The sequence below is a fragment of the Hyperolius riggenbachi genome, chromosome 8, assembly GCF_040937935.1.
Source record: "Hyperolius riggenbachi isolate aHypRig1 chromosome 8, aHypRig1.pri, whole genome shotgun sequence".
Taxonomy (NCBI): domain Eukaryota; kingdom Metazoa; phylum Chordata; class Amphibia; order Anura; family Hyperoliidae; genus Hyperolius; species Hyperolius riggenbachi.
In genome coordinates, this window is record NC_090653.1 from 407,501 (window position 1) to 424,752 (window position 17,252).

General features: G+C 48.0%; 1 protein-coding gene across 3 annotated transcripts in view; it reads right to left on the reverse strand.

Annotated features, from left to right (window-relative positions):
* SYTL4 (synaptotagmin like 4) overlaps window positions 1-17,252 on the reverse strand; it is a 358,613-nt gene that overhangs the window by 46,001 nt on the left and 295,360 nt on the right. For all 3 annotated transcript variants that reach the window (XM_068249964.1, XM_068249962.1, XM_068249963.1), the window contains one exon: window positions 13,997-14,099. In XM_068249964.1, the coding sequence (XP_068106065.1) occupies window positions 13,997-14,099 (103 nt within the window). The remainder of the gene's footprint in view (window positions 1-13,996; window positions 14,100-17,252) is intronic.

Genomic DNA, 17,252 nt, shown 5'->3' on the forward strand with positions numbered 1-17,252 from the left:
ACACCGAGCCTACAGCAAGCGTTCGTATCAGACAAGACAGACAGAAGAAGTAGCCAGTAGCAACGGCAGCTCTGGCCTACAGTCCCAGACAGAGTACAGAAGGAACCACCGCCACTACCGCTAGAGCGGAAGCGATCCAGACAGACAAACAGATGGGGCTACCAGTAGCAACCACTGCTCTGGTTAGCACCCCTCAGGCAGAATACAGAAGGAACCACCGCCACGACCGTTAGGGCGAGTGCGATCCACACAGACAGAACGATTTTCAGAGGCGCCGAGCTCGCTGATATAATACAGATGCTGTGACTCCTACTGTATTTTGCCTGAGGAAGCAGGATGTATGGTCTGTGAAACGCGTTGCATTGTTTTTTGGAGTTCCGAATAAATTGTTGACTGTCTGAATCGCAGTCCTTGCCTGTGTCTGTTTGGAGGGGGTAAGACCACCGCTGCCTCCTCTGTTTAACCAGTTGGTTTTTTAAGTTCATTTAATTACCTTTTATTCTTTTGGCGCCTCTGTATCTTGTACACTACATTGAGTCCACCCTGGGTGGAGGGTTATTACCCTATTTTCCTGTCTACAGAGAGCGACTTTTTATTCCTGAGTGGGGTCAGGATTGTTCTTCCCACCTGCCTATATAGTGGTTGCCTATTGGTAACCCTGGTTTGTAAGTATAATTTTAACTTCTCATTTATTTTGTTGTCCCCAAGACGAATTACACTATTGGGGCTCTTGGTGTCCCTCTGCTTTAGAACGATTTTCATGTCGACCACTGCTGGCGACAAGACAATCACAAGACAGAACGATTCACTATCGCCAACCGCTGGCGACCGTGCAATCGCACAGACAAAACAGATTATACAACCTGACTGCACTAGAAGGGATGCCTAGTGCAGTCCCAAGGAATTACTCTACGATAATCTTAGCAAACAATAGCAAAGGCTGACACTCCAGGTGTTAGCAGGAACTAACCATCATGACCAGCCAGGAATTCTGGGAGCACAAGGTATTTATACTGCAAGCCATCAAAGGAGGCAGCTAGGCAATTTGCATGACAAGTGTATGCAAATTCCTCAGTAGCAGAGCAAGTCTGAAGTTTGCAAAGTGAAGACAGGTCTCTTTTCCAGAGACCTGCAGCACTCAGACCTAAAGAATGGAGAAAGAGCTGTCTGCCCGTGCAGACAGCTGAGCAGATCATTACAGTACCCCCCCCCCCTCTAGGGACGGCTTCCAGACGTGCCTCAAAACTGATATTTCCAAAAAACTCTGACTGAAGACTCATGAAGGTCGGGACAGCCCGACAAGGCCCAATTCCAGAGTCAATCCTCCCGAAACCGACCTCGTCGGAATCAGAAGCCACCGAAACATGCCCATCAGTACTACAAGTCTCAGCGTAACACCCATCACAACTGTGAATGCCAGAGAAGAACCCATCGAAACCCTCTGAGCAATACCCACCTGTGACGAACATTACGGAAAGTCGTGCGCAAGCGCCAACGATTTTCGTATGGTAAATGTACAATAGATGTCCTTTTTCCTCTCTTCTTACTGAGAGCAACAGTAACCTTCCCCCACATCCTGTGTCAGGAAAGAATTTCACAAGTGGCCAACTCCCCTGCCGAGAAGCCATTTGGCTACACAGCTCATCTTCCCCCAAAAGAAAAACCAGCTCGAACCAGTAAGATTAAAAATTCCCTCCAAGCTCTTAGCCTCAAACAAAGGAAACGTTAATTTATTAATAATTCAAAATAGGTTTGGCACAGCAAGACAAAAATTACATTTCCTGATATCTAGAAATCAGTTCTATCAGTCACCTAAATTGCAATTTTCTAGCTATCAGGAATCTGTAGAGAAACCACTTTATCCGGCCTGCGTAGAGCGAATGCGACAGACTAGGCGTGTATAGCCTCGTTTGATAAAGGGTCGCAAGCCGCTTATGAATATAGTCTCGGATTTGCGATGCGCCAATCTGGGGCGGAGTTACACAGATTATTAATAATCGGTACATTTCTTGCTCTGAGTCTGGGGGGCGGCAACCTGCTGATTAGGAGGTAAACCCGCCTTAAACACACCTACTTTCCAGGTAGTGACAGCCCCAAGACTCAGGTCCTATAAAAGTGGGGCGGGACCAAACCTGCCCAGTTCTCCAAATTTCATCGACCAGGGAAGTCCGGGCATGCGTTCCAGTGCTGTGTTCAAGGACTTTTAACCTGAATGCCTACTTTTAACCACTTAAGCACTGCAGTCATAAAACCCCTTAAGGACCAGAGCCTTTTTTTCCATTCAGACCACTGCAGCTTTCACGGTTTATTGCTCGGTCTTACAACCTACCACCTAAATGAATGTTACCTCCTTTTCTTGTCACTAATACAGCTTTCTTTTGGTGCTATTTGATTGCTGCTGCGAGTTTTACTTTTTATTAATTTCATTAAAAAAGACATGAATTTTGTCAAAAAAATGACTTTTTTTACTTTCTGTGCTGACATTTTTCAAATAAAGTAAAATTTCCTATACATTTAAGCGCGAAAGATATTCTGCTACATGTCTTTGATAAAAAAAAAACAACCATTCAGTGTCTATTTATTGGTTTGGGTAAAAGTTATAGCGTTTACAAACTATGGTGCAAAAAAGTGAATTTTCCCATTTTGAAGCATCTCCGACTTTTCTGAGCACCTGTCATGTTTCATGAGGTGCTAAAATTCCAGGATAGTATAAATACCCCCCAAATGACCCCATTTTGGAAATAAGACATCCCAAAGTATTCACTGAGAGGCATGGTGAGTTCATAGAAGATTTTATTTTTTGTCACAAGTTAGCGGAAAATGACACTTTGTGACAAAAAAAAGGGAAAAAAAAGTTTCCATTTCTTCTAACTTGCGACAAAAAAAAAAATGAAATCTGCCACGGACTCACTATGCTCCTCTCTGAATACCTTGAAGTGTCTACTTTCCAAAATGGGGTCATTTGTGGGGTGTGTTTACTGTCCTGGCATTTTGGGGGGTGCTAAATTGTAAGCACCCCTGTAAAGCCTAAAGGTGCTCATTGGACTTAGGGCCCCTTAGCGCAGTTAGGCTGCAAAAAAGTGCCACACATGTGGTATCGCCGTACTCAGGAGAAGTAGTATAATGTGTTTTGGGGTGTAGTTTTACACATACCCATATTGGGTGGGAGAAATATCTCTGTAAATGACAATTTTTTGATTTTTTTTTTACACACAATTGTCCATTTACAGAGATATTTCTCCCACTCAGCATGGGTATGTGTAAAAATACACCCCAAAACACATTATACTACTTCTCCTGAGTATGGCGATAAAACATGTGTGGCACTTTTTTGCACCCAAACTGCACTAAGGGGCCCAAAGTCCAATGAGCACCTTTAGGATTTCACAGGTCATTTTGCGACATTTGGTTTCAAGACTACTCCTCACGGTTTAGGGCCCCTAAAATGCCAGGGCAGTATAGGAACTCCACAAATGACCCCATTTTAGAAAGAAGACACCCCAAGGTATTCCGTTAGGAGTAAGGTGAGTTCATAGAAGATTTTTTTTTTGTCACAAGTTAGCGGAAATTGATTTTAATTGTTTTTTTTCACAAAGTGTCATTTTCCGCTAACTTGTGACAAAAAAAAAATCTTCTATGAACTCAGCATACTCCTAACGGAATACCTTGGGGTGTCTTCTTTCTAAAATGGGGTCATTTGTGGAGTTCCTATACTGCCCTGGCATTTTAGGGGCCCTAAACCGTGAGGAGTAGTCTTGAAACCAAATGTCGCAAAATGACCTGTGAAATCCTAAAGGTACTCATTGGACTTTGGGCCCCTTAGCGCAGTTAGGGTGCAAAAAAGTGCCACACATGTGGTATCGCCATACTCAGGAGAAGTAGTATAATGTGTTTTGGGGTTTATTTTTACACATACCCATGCTAAGTGGGAGAAATATCTCTGTAAATGGACAATTGTGTGTAAAAAAAATAAATCAAAAAATTGTCATTTACAGAGATATTTCTCCCACCCAGCATGGGTATGTGTAAAAATACACCCCAAAACACATTATACTACTTCTCCTGAGTAGGGCAATACCACATGTGTTGCACTTTTTTGCAACCTAGGTGCGCTAAGGGGCCTAACGTCCTATTCACAGGTCATTTTGAGGCATTTGGATTCTAGACTACTCCTCACGGTTTAGGGCCCCTAAAATGCCAGGGCAGTATAGGAACCCCACAAGTGACCCCATTTTAGAAATAAGACACCCCAAGGTATTCTGTTAGGAGTATGGTGAGTTCATAGAAGATTTTTTTTTTGTCACAAGTTAGTGGAAATTGACACTTTGTGAAAAAAAAAACCAATACAAATCAATTTCCGCTAACTTGTGACAAAAAATAAAATCTTCTATGAACTCGTCATACACCTAACAGAATACCTTGGGGTGTCTTCTTTCTAAAATGGGGTCATTTGTGGGGTTCCTATACTGCCCTGGCATTGTAGGGGCCCTAAACCGTGAGGAGTAGTCTTGAAACCAAATGTCGCAAAATGACCTGTGAAATCCTAAAAGTACTCATTGGACTTTGGGCCCTTTAGCGCAGTTAGGCTGCAAAAAAGTGCCACACATGTGGTATCGCTGTACTCAGAAGAAGTAGTATAATGTGTTTTGTGGTGTATTTTTACACATACCCATGCTGAGTGGGAGAAAGATCTCTGTAAATGACATATATTAGATTTTTTTTACACACAATTGTCCATTTACAGAGAGATTTCTCCCACCCAGCATGGGTATGTGTAAAAATGCACCCCAAAACACATTATACTACTTCTCCTGAGTACGGCGATACCACATGTGTGACACTTTTTTGCAGCCTAGGTGCGCTAAGGGGCCCAACGTCCTATTCACAGGTCATTTTGAGGCATTTGTTTTCTAGACTACTCCTCACGGTTTAGGGACCCTAAAATGCCAGGGCAGTATAGGAACCCCACAAGTGACCCCATTTTAGAAAGAAGACACCCCAAGGTATTCTGTTAGGAGTATGGTGAGTTCATAGAAGATCTTATTTTTTGTCACAAGTTAGTGAAAAATGAAACTTTGGGAAAAAACAATAAAAATCAATTTCCGCTAACTTTTGACAAAAAATAAAATCTTCTATGCACTCGTCATACACCTAACAGAATACCTTGGGCTGTCTTTTTTCTAAAATGGGGTCACTTGTGGGGTTCCTATACTGCCCTGGCTATTTACGGGCCCAAAACCGTGAGTAGTCTGGAAACCAAATGTCTCAAAATGACTGTTCAGGGGTATAAGCATCTGCAAATTTTGATGGCAGGTGGTGTATGAGGGGGCGAATTTTGTGGAACCGGTCATAAGCAGGGTGGCCTCTTACATGACAGGTTGTATTGGGCCTGATCTGATGGATAGGAGTGCTAGGGGGGTGACAGGTGGTGATTGATGGGTGTCTCAGGGGGTGGTTAGAGGGGAAAATAGATGCAATCAATGCACTGGGGAGGTGATCAGAAGGGGGTCTGAGGGGGATCTGAGGGTTTGGCCGAGTGATCAGGAGCCCACACGGGGAAAATTAGGGCCTGATTTGATGGGTAGGTGTGTTAGGGGGTGACAGGAGGTGATTGATGGGTGTCTCAAGGTGTGATTAGTGGGGGGAATAGATGCAAGCAATGCACTGGCGAGGTGATCAGGGCTGGGGTCTGAGGGCGTTCTGAGGGTGTGGGCGGGTGATTGGGTGCCCTAGGGGCAGATAGGGGTCTAATCTGATGGGTAGCAGTGACAGGGGCTAATTGATGGGTGATCAGTGGGTGATTAGATGGCAGAACAGATGTAAACAATGCACTTTGGAGGTGATCTGAGGGTAGGTCTGGGGCAATCTGATGGTGTGGGTGGGTGATCAGATTGCCCGCAAGGGGCAGGTTAGGGGCTGATTGATGGGTGGCAGTGACAGGGGGTGATTGATGGGTGGCAGTGACAGTGGGTGATTGATAGGTGATTGACAGGTGATCAGTGGGTTATTACAGGGAAGAACAGATGTAAATATTGCACTGGGGAATTGATAATGGGGGGGGTCTGAGGGCAATCTGAGCGTGTGGGGCAGGTGATTGGGTGCCCGCAAAGGGCAGATTAGGGTCTATTCTTATGGGTAACAGTGACAGGTGGTGATAGGGGGTGATTGATGGGTAATTAGTGGGTGTTTACAGGAGAGAACAGATGTAAACACTGCACTTGGGAGGTGATCTGACGTCGGATCTGCGGGCGATCTATTGGTGTGGGTGGGTGATCAGATTGCCCGCAAGGGGCAGGTTAAGAGCTAATTGATGGGTGGCAGTGACAGGGGGTGATTGATGGGTGGCAGTGACAGGGGGTGATTGACAGGTGATCAGTGGGTTATTACAGGGAAGAACAGATGTAAATAATGCACTGGCGAATTGATAAGGGGGGGTCTGAGGGCAATCTGAGCATGTAGGCGGGTGATTGGGTGCTCGCAAGGGGCAGATTAGGGTCTAATCTGATGGGTAACAGTGACAGGTGGTGATAGGGGGTGATTGATGGGTGATTGATGGGTAATTAGTGGGTGTTTAGAGTAGAGAACAGATGTAAACACTGCACTTGGGAGGTGATCTGATGTCGGATCTGCGGGCGATCTATTGGTGTGGGTGGGTGATCATATTGCCCGCAAGGGGCAGGTTAGGGGCTGATTGATGGGTGGCAGTGACAGGGGGTGATTGATGGGTGATTGATGGGTGATTGACAGGTGATTGACAGGTGATCAGGGGGGATAGATGCATACAGTACACAGGGGGGAGGGGTCTGGGGGGGGTCTGGGGAAAATCTGAGGGGTGGAGGGGTGATCAGGAGTACCCAGGGGGCAGTTTAGGGACTAAAAAAAAATAGCGTTGACAGATAGTGACAGGGAGTGATTGATGGGTGATTAGAGAGGTGATTGTGTGCAAACAGTGGTCTGGGGGGTGGGCAGGGGGGGTCTGAGGGGTGCTGTGGGTGATCAGGGGGCGGGGGGGGGGCAGATCAGTGTGTTTGGGTGCAGACTAGGGTGGCTGCAGCCTGCCCTGGTGGTCCCTCGGACACTGGGACCACCAGGGCAGGAGGCAGCCTGTATAATACACTTTGTAAACATTACAAAGCGTATTATACGCTTCCTATCCGGCGATCGTCGGGTTAACAACCCGCCGGCGCTTCCGATTGGCCGGCGGGTTGACGTCGTGGGTGGGTGGAGCCTATTGCCGGTGGATGCGCGCGCATCCCAGCGCGCGATCCCCAGCCAAACAGTGCCCCAGGACCTGACGCCATTCTGCGTTACATGGTCCTGGGGCTGCCACTTTGCCGCCGCCAATATGAAGTAGGCAGTCGGCAAGTGGTTAAACTGGACTCTTTTTTTTCATTCTTCAAATGGACTCTCAGCCATAACTAAGTAAGAATTTTTTGATTTTATTCCCTTTTATTTTTAAGCTCTGTGTTTATATGTTAATTGGTGTATATAACTGTATGTAATGCATTTTTGTTATTAAACGTTTAAAACATCGTTTAGCGGTTATGACCTGTTGCTGAACATACACAATCGTACCTATTCTCCTGAACTCGCTACCCTGTGTTTAATAGAAGTGTGCCTTTATAACCCGTATGCGAGAACCCGGCCCAGATACAACGATCTGACCCAGGTTCCTGCATACTGCTAAGGGTTAATAGAGCGTTCTCCAAGTCCTAGTAATTACAGTAGCGGGCTGTGTAACCCGCTTGGTGGCAGATCTTTGAATTGTATGTGTGTGGTGAATCAGTTAGTGTCCGAACGCTCCCTCCATTAGTCAGTTCATCAAATTGCGAACGCGGGTTACCCTTCGTGATGAACAAATGACCGTGTGAGAGGATTTCTGACGCTGATCGATTTACCCCATCCGCAGACCGGCCTTGCGGTCTGTGACACCACCACCTTCCAGGGACCGTCCAAAAATACCAAACCTGCCACAATACCTATTTGAAGTGTCCCTTTCAACAGAGCAGCCACTGATCCCATCCAGGGTACCAGGAAATATTTCTCTCAGAATCTCCCAGAACACTTTGAAGCTCCGCAGAGATCCCGAGAGGTCAGAACGATCACCAGGCTCACATGGAGAACTACCAAGAACCCCTATGGAACCAATGACAATTCCGGATTCAGGATTACCAGGACAACCATCAAGATCAGGGCTTTCAGGGACCACTTCTGGGCATGCAAGCAGGCAGGCAATATCAGAACATGTCTCCACAGAGGAAGTATCTGAGCATGCTGGCAACCGAGACACACTTGGGCTTTCTGAGTCACAGAGCACATCGGGGTACACTAGCACAAGAGAAACCTCAGGACACGTCGAGGAACTGCCAACCTCAGAGTCCGACACGACAAGACCAAAACCAGGACCGGGCAAAGAATCATCACGAGTAGTGGTCACAAGCACTGGACTTTCAAAAGAAGACTTGGACTCAGACTTAGAATTTCTGTGACTGTACTGGTCTCTAACCAACATTCATCATTGACTACGCATGACTGAAGCTCCACAGGAGCTGCAAAAGTAGTCAGTATAGCAGCGATGCCTACTGAAGTGGGCAATACCTCAAAAGGACTTGTTGGGCAGGAGGTATCTCCTAAAAGTTCTGCACCCTTTGGGAGGAACTCGGAGACCTCCAGAACATCAAACAAAAGCTCAGGAGCACTGTTTCCCAAGTTTTCTGACAAAGAAATCCAGGATTCTGAACTATCCATGTTACAGGGAAAAACATCAAATACATTTTGCGGACAGAGCAAATGTCCCAGGGATGGTTCTACAATCCGCTGAGACTGAGTTTTATCTTCATGAACAGGATGCACAGGAATATCTACTGGATCACACACTGACTCCCTAACTCTAATCTCACTGCACGCAGAATTCTGCATAACAGTCAAACTAGACTGCAATTCCAAAATAGCAGAAAAACAGGTGAGAATAGTAGCAATACCTAGACGAGCCTCTAGGGTCACTGCAGGAGATTTTATACAAGGCAATATTGACTCATCCAGAGTACAGGGTGGAGAGTCAGTACTATCCTCAGAGCAAGAAAGGGACTCACAAATGTCAGTGCGAGTGGACATCATGGTTTTATTCATGGTACAGGGCAGGCTCACAGAGACCTTCTCGGGACAAGGCAAAGATCCCCCTGTATCAGATTCACAAAACCAAAGTGCTGTCTCACCCTTAGACTCGGCTAACAATGTCGAATCTGAAGAGTCAGAACGCAAAATTTGCGAATCCAAGATCGCTTTAGGTTGTGAAACTGACGCTTCCAAAGCGCAAACCTCCGCTATCTGTGGATCAGACTGCAAAGTGTTTAGGACAGAAACACTGAAACAACTGTCATCAGGCAACGTGCCTTTACAGGTGTGCACAGAGTGAGACATAGATTTATTTGCAAAAGAAGTTGTGACAACAAGAAAAACTTTATTAGTCATATTAACATTACTTTTGAGACTGCATAGTTTAGGAATTTTTCCCATAGCAGGATCATAGCTGGAAGATGACTGGGAGAAAAGGGTCCGTTCTTAAACGACAAGGGATCCCAGATATCTTTGACAAAACGGACACATTTATGTTGATCCTAATCTGCAGAAACGCCTGAGAAACAGGCATTAGATCGCACAGATTCACATTCCACAGAAACAGGAGAGAATCTTTCAAAATTCACACAGGTGTCCATTACAGTAGTACACCCATTCATTTCAGATCGCACAATGTCTGAACTCACTTGCTTTACCTCAGAAAGGCAGGAACAATCATCCGATATTGGTGTCTCTTTATTGGAGTCAATTGGTTGGTGTGTGTGCAATTCATCCAAAATCGTTTGCCACACACAAATCACCGGGTCCACAAAACATTTGTCACACTCATCAGAATCAATCAAAGTGTACACAGAATTAACACAAGCATTAAGAATCTCTTCGCCCGCAAAACGCCTTCCAATCACTCTCGAACTCCTCCATTAAAGCCCCAATCTCCCATGAAGCAAATGGAGGCTCAAACAACCCTGTATCAAGGTAAGACTCATACGGGTTGGGATCAGTAACATGCATAGATTTTCTTACACCTTTAATATACTGAATAATTTTGCCTATCATAGAATCCACTGATGCTTTAGCTTGGGGCTGAATTGATCTACAGGGAATTACTGAATCAACAGACTGGGCTACAAACAGCAACTCATTGGCATATGGTAATGACTGAGAGGTGTTGCATAAACTAACCTGATCAGCATCTTGCACTGCAGGGAAAAACTCATAGAAATAGCATGGCATGGGAATTCCAAGCTTACGAGAAAACACATGAGCCAGAAACCTGCGAGGGTTATGTCTCAGATTCTTGTGTCTGGCATACTCAGCAGCCCACACAAACAAATCACCTTGGAAAAGATTGTAAGCAATCTGAGCACTCCAAGTGGAAATGTTGGTGGCCTGAAATTCAGGATTTGCCAAGAATCTGGAACATTCTGATATGAAATCATCTCTGGTTTCAGAGTTCAGTATCTTAAACCTTATAAAGATACAAGAACCATATTCGACAAAATCTTACAAATCAGAAATTCCCTCTACACTGGAAATTTTGGTTCGGCTAGTCATACTGTAACAATTGTGGAATTATCTCCATGGTCAGCGCACAGGATGCGCGCTGACACTGCGGAAATCCTCGATAAGCGTATAATCTGACAGAACCACAGAAGGCAATGCACCTGTAGAGGGGAATTCCTGCCGGCAGATGGAGCTGTGGAGAACAGAGGAACAACCCCTCTGTACTGCCACAGATGCCAGATAGGAATTGTACGAGGGGAAGCAATGCAGGGCAAGATAGCCCTTAAAGAGAGAGAGCACAGAGACAGAATGTATGTGTGTCCACCAATCTAGTCGCCACCCAGCGACGGTGAACACACAACAGTGAAGACCAAGTGGGACAGCAATCGCAAGAGATGGCGATTGCTAACAGTGACACAAGACTGAATAAGCACAGAGATGAAATGTATGTATGTCCACCAATCTAGTCGCCACCCAGCGACTGCGAACACACAACAGCGGAAACCAAGTGAGAACGCAATCGCAAGAGATGGCGATTGCTAACAGTGACACAAGACTGAATAAGCACAGAGATGAAATGTATGTATGTCCACCAATCTAGTCGCCACCCAGCTACGGTGAACACACAACAGTGAAGACCAAGTGGGAAGGCAATCGCAAGAGATGGCGATTGCTAACAGCGACACAAGACTGAATAAGCACAGAGATGAAATGTATGTATGTCCACCAATCTAGTCGCCACCCAGCTACGGTGAACACACAACAGTGAAGACCAAGTGGGAAAGCAATCGCAAGAGATGGCGATTGCTAACAGTGACACAAGACTGAATAAGCACAGAGATAGAATGTATGTGTGTCCACCAATCTAGTCGCCACCCAGCGACGATGAACACACTACCACGGAAACAAAGTGGGAACGCAATCGCAAGAGTGGCGATTGCCAATAGTGAAACAAGACCAAATTAAGACAGAGCAGAAGTGTAGCAAGAAAGACACAGCAATAAACAATGATCAGAACATCAAGGAAAATAAACGCTAGCTAAACGCGAACACCGCACTCATTCGCAACAGCGAACGCGTTTAAGACACGATCACCGCGCGTTAGGCGCCAGTGATAAGTGTGCCACCCTAATTAACCAATGTAACACAAACACGCAATAGAGAACGCAAACAATTGCTAAACGGTTACCTCACCGAGCCTACAGCAAGCGTTCGTACCAGACAAGACAGAGAGAAGGAGCAGCCAGCAGCAACCGCAGCTCTGGCCTACACTCCCAGACAGAGCACAGAAGGAACCACCGCCACTACCGCTAGAGCAGATGCGATCCAGAAAGACAAACAGATGGGGCTACCAGTAGCAACCGCTGCTCTGGTTAGCACCCCTATGGCAGAATACAGAAGGCACCACCGCCACTACCGTTAGGGCGAGTGCGATCCACACAGACAGAACGATTTCCTGTCGACCGCCGCTGGTGACAAGACAATCACAAGACAGAATGATTCACTATTGCCAACCGCTGGCGACCATGCAATCGCACAGACAAAACAGATTATACAACCTGACTGCACTATAAGGGATGCCTAGTGCAGTCCCAAGGAATTACTCTATGATAATCTTAGCAAACAATAGCAAAGGCTGACACTCCAGGTGTTAGCAGGAACAAACCATTATGACCAGCAAGGAATTCTGGGAGCACAAGGTATTTATACTGCAAGCCATCAAAGGAGGCAGCTAGGCAATTTGCATGACAAGTGTATGCAAATTCCTCAGTAGCAGAGCAAGTCTGAAGTTTGCAAAGTGAAGACAGGTCTTTTTTTCCAGAGACCTGCAGCACTCAGACCTAAAGAATGGCCAAACAGCTGTCTGCTCGTGCAGACAGCTGAGCAGATCATTAGTCATAATAATCCTGGCATTTCAGCGGGAAGCCTAAATGTCTACTGTAAACAACATGGTATAGCTTCTGTAATTAAAACAATCTTATGAAAGTTTCACTGTTTAAAATGAATGGTTTGAAAGTCCCAGAGCAATATTTGAAAACCCCCTCCCCTAACCCTTTACACTGACATGTTACACAGCACTAGTGAAGTGTCAGGGGATTTTACATAGCACAATACTTCAATAGCACAGATGCGACCTTGTTAATTAACACAGTAATTATATAAGGAATTACCATAGGCCAGGTATAAGGCATGCTACGGAGCAGGGAGCGAGCATAGCCTCTATACCGGCCACTAACTGGTTATACCGGTTAGTCAATCAACCCCATAAACTGATAAGGAGCTAAACATGTATATATGGCAGCTTTTCCTGCATAAACCACAAGAATTCAGACAGCAGGAAAAGTGGGCAGCAATCGCCTGGCAATCAGGCTGAGCTGAGATGGGACGGAGGATCCAGGGTCACTTCCGCCCCTCTTTCCGGTTACCGATCTCTTCCGCCCGGAACATAGACAGTTCGTCATTTCCACTCTGGACCTTCACAAGGCATGTCAATGAGCACTTCCGCCCACATCTATAGGCATAAGAGCCCACTGCCATGCCTTGCATCCAGGAAGAAGGGCGGACATGATTCATTGTCTGGGCGGAAGTGATGTTAGACCCCCCCTGCTGTCCTGGCTCAGCCTGATTACCACGCGGTTGCCGCCCACTAGGTGGAGTGATTTTTCCCATGTTGCCGCACAAGATCCTGATGAAGCCATAGCAATGCCGGCCAGGTGAGCTGCTAGAGGACAAGGTGATGGTGCCGGCATGTTTGTTCAATGTTTTTTTCACCAATTGGGCCCCTGACTTAAGGGCCCATAACTAAGTTGAACATATTTGTACATTTTATATTGGTTGACATTATTAACGTTTGAGGGATGATTTTGCATTATCCTGTGTAAAACGGTGTCCACTTACAGCCATGATCTTTCCCTTATACACGCATTCCTGGACCATTAACCGGCAGCCATAACTGGAGGGAGTGGCAGAGTACGAGAAGGTGAAGATTTAAAGTGCCCCTTGACTTCCAATAGTGGAAACACTCGGACCGTATAATGTGGGCGTCGCACTCAGTAAGCTCACTGATTGGCTGTTGGTTCCTGTATGAGGTCAGCGCCAAAGTCTTTGCATGTACGAAAAGGTCTACTCTAAAGACTTTCACTTCCAACCCAGATTTACCTTATTGACAAGCACAGGAGAAGGTCTCTGAATCACAAGTATGGAGAGGGATGAGGACAGGAGGGGGAGGAGGGAGGACAGGAGGGGGAGGAGTGAGGACAGGAGGGGGAGGAGTGAGGACAGGAAAGGGAGGAGTGAGGACAGGAAGGGGGAGGACAGGAAGGGGAGGAGTGAGGACAGGAAGGGGGAGGACGGGAGGGGTGGGGACATAAGGGGGAGGGGTAACGATACTTCCTAGCAGACAATGTCTACGTACTTTTCCTCTTCTCGCTCCCAGTGGTGGGTTTGGAAGGCGGGATGTATTTCAGAGACACAACGAGCTCCCCCTTATTGCTGGATGTCCCTCCATCCACACTGCCCTGCATGGAAACATGAAATGCTCATGAAACTGGGTAGTCCAATCGATGAGTTTGTCCAATTGCCCAACTGCTGTATTAGTACAAGAAACCAGGGAGTCATCCAGTCAGCACCAGGGCCCTGAGAAGGTGCAGGGGAACATATGTGAAATCAAGAACAGCCGGGTCTCCACCTCGATTTACAAGGCTATAAAAGCTCCATTTTTTATAGTGTCATTGTAAATGCACCACAACACTGGAGAGGACATGACGGCTCTCCTGGTGAATTAATAATATCAATAATGAACAGTGACCATTCCCAGCAGCAGAAACCACATGAACTGCACCAGAAATTATTCCCCCCGGATAACAATAAAACAAGACAAAGATCGCTTTCCTTCTACATTCAGCAGAACTGGGAGGAATAATGTAGTCTGTAGATCTTCATTCTGTGCACATTACATACAGCGCACCCTGATCCCTCCCAGTGACCGGATCACATGACAGAGCACCCTGATCCCTCCCTGTGACCGGATCACATGACAGCGCACCCTGATACCTCCCTGTGGCCGGATTACATGACAGAGCACCCTGATCCCTCCCTGTGGCCGGATCACATGACAGAGCACCCTGATCCCTCCCTGTGACCGGATCACATGACAGAGCACCCTGATCCCTCCCTGTGGCCGGATCACATGACAGAGCACCCTGATCCCTCCCAGTGACCGGATCACATGACAGCACACCCTGATCCCTCCCTGTGGCCGGATCACATGACAGAGCACCCTGATCCCTCCCTGTGGCCGGATCACATGACAGAGCACCCTGATCCCTCCCTGTGACCGGATCACATGACAGAGCACCCTGATCCCTCCCTGTGACCGGATCACATGACAGCACACCCTGATCCCTCCCTGTGGCCGGATCACATGACAGAGCACCCTGATCCCTCCCAGTGACCGGATCACATGACAGCACACCCTGATCCCTCCCTGTGGCCGGATCACATGACAGAGCACCCTGATCCCTCCCAGTGACCGGATCACATGACAGCACACCCTGATCCCTCCCTGTGGCCGGATCACATGACAGAGCACCCTGATCCCTCCCTGTGGCCGGATCACATGACAGAGCACCCTGATCCCTCCCTGTGGCCGGATCACATGACAGCACACCCTGATCCCTCCCTGTGGCCGGATCACATGACAGAGCACCCTGATCCCTCCCAGTGACCGGATCACATGACAGCACACCCTGATCCCTCCCTGTGGCCGGATCACATGACAGCACACCCTGATCCCATCCTGTGGCCGGATCACATGACAGCACACCCTGATCCCTCCCTGTGACCGGATCACATGACAGCACACCCTGATCCCTCCCTGTGACCGGATCACATGACAATACACTCGCTCCCTGTGACCAGATCACATGACAATACACTCGCTCCCTGTGACCGGATCACATGACAATACACTCGCTCCCTTTGACCGGATCACATGACAATACACTCGCTCCCTGTGACCGGATCACATGACAGCGCACTCGCTCCCTGTGACCGGATCACATGACAATACACTCGCTCCCTGTGGCGGATTACATGACAGCGCACCCTGATCCCTCCCTGTGACCGGATCACATGACAGCGCACCCTGATCCCTCCCAGTGACCGGATCACATGACAGCACACCCTGATCCCTCCCTGTGGCCGGATCACATGACAGAGCACCCTGATCCCTCCCAGTGACCGGATCACATGACAGCACACCCTGATCCCTCCCTGTGGCCGGATCACATGACAGAGCACCCTGATCCCTCCCAGTGACCGGATCACATGACAGCACACCCTGATCCCTCCCTGTGGCCGGATCACATGACAGAGCACCCTGATCCCTCCCTGTGGCCGGATCACATGACAGAGCACCCTGATCCCTCCCTGTGGCCGGATCACATGACAGCACACCCTGATCCCTCCCTGTGGCCGGATCACATGACAGAGCACCCTGATCCCTCCCAGTGACCGGATCACATGACAGCACACCCTGATCCCTCCCTGTGGCCGGATCACATGACAGAGCACCCTGATCCCTCCCAGTGACCGGATCACATGACAGCACACCCTGATCCCATCCTGTGGCCGGATCACATGACAGCACACCCTGATCCCTCCCTGTGACCGGATCACATGACAGCACACCCTGATCCCTACCTGTGACCGGATCACATGACAATACACTCGCTCCCTGTGACCAGATCACATGACAATACACTCGCTCCCTGTGACCGGATCACATGACAATACACTCGCTCCCTTTGACCGGATCACATGACAATACACTCGCTCCCTGTGACCGGATCACATGACAGCGCACTCGCTCCCTGTGACCGGATCACATGACAATACACTCGCTCCCTGTGGCGGATCACATGACAGCGCACCCTGATACCTCCCTCTGACCGGATCACATGACAGCGCACCCTGATACCTCCCTGTGACCGGATCACATGACAGCACACCCTGATCCCTCCCTGTGACCGGATCACATGACAGCACACCCTGATCCCTCCCTGTGCCCGTATCACATGACAGCACACCCTGATCCCTCCCAGTGACCGGATCACATGACAGCACACTCTGATCCCTCCCTGTGGCAGGATCACATGACAGAGCACCCTGATACCTCCCTGTCACCGGATCACATGACAGCACACCCTGATCCCTCCCTGTGACCGGATCACATGACAGCGCACCCTGATCCCTCCCAGTGACCAGATCACATGACAGCACACCCTGATCCCTCCTAGTGACCGGATCACATGACAGCACACCCTGATCCCTCCCTGTGGCCGGATCACATGACAGCGCACCCTGATCCCTCCCAGTGACCGGATAACATGACAGCACACCCTGATCCCTCCCTGTGGCTGGATCACATGACAGCACACCCTGATACCTCCCTCTGACCGGATCACATGACAGCACACCCCGATACCTCCCTGTGACTAGATCACATGACAGCACACCCTGATACCTCCCTCTGACCGGATCACATGACAGCACACCCCGATACCTCCCTGTGACCAGATCACATGACAGCACACCCTGATCCCTCCCTGTGACCTGATCACATGACAGCGCACCCTGATATCTCCCTGTGACCGGATCACATGACAGCA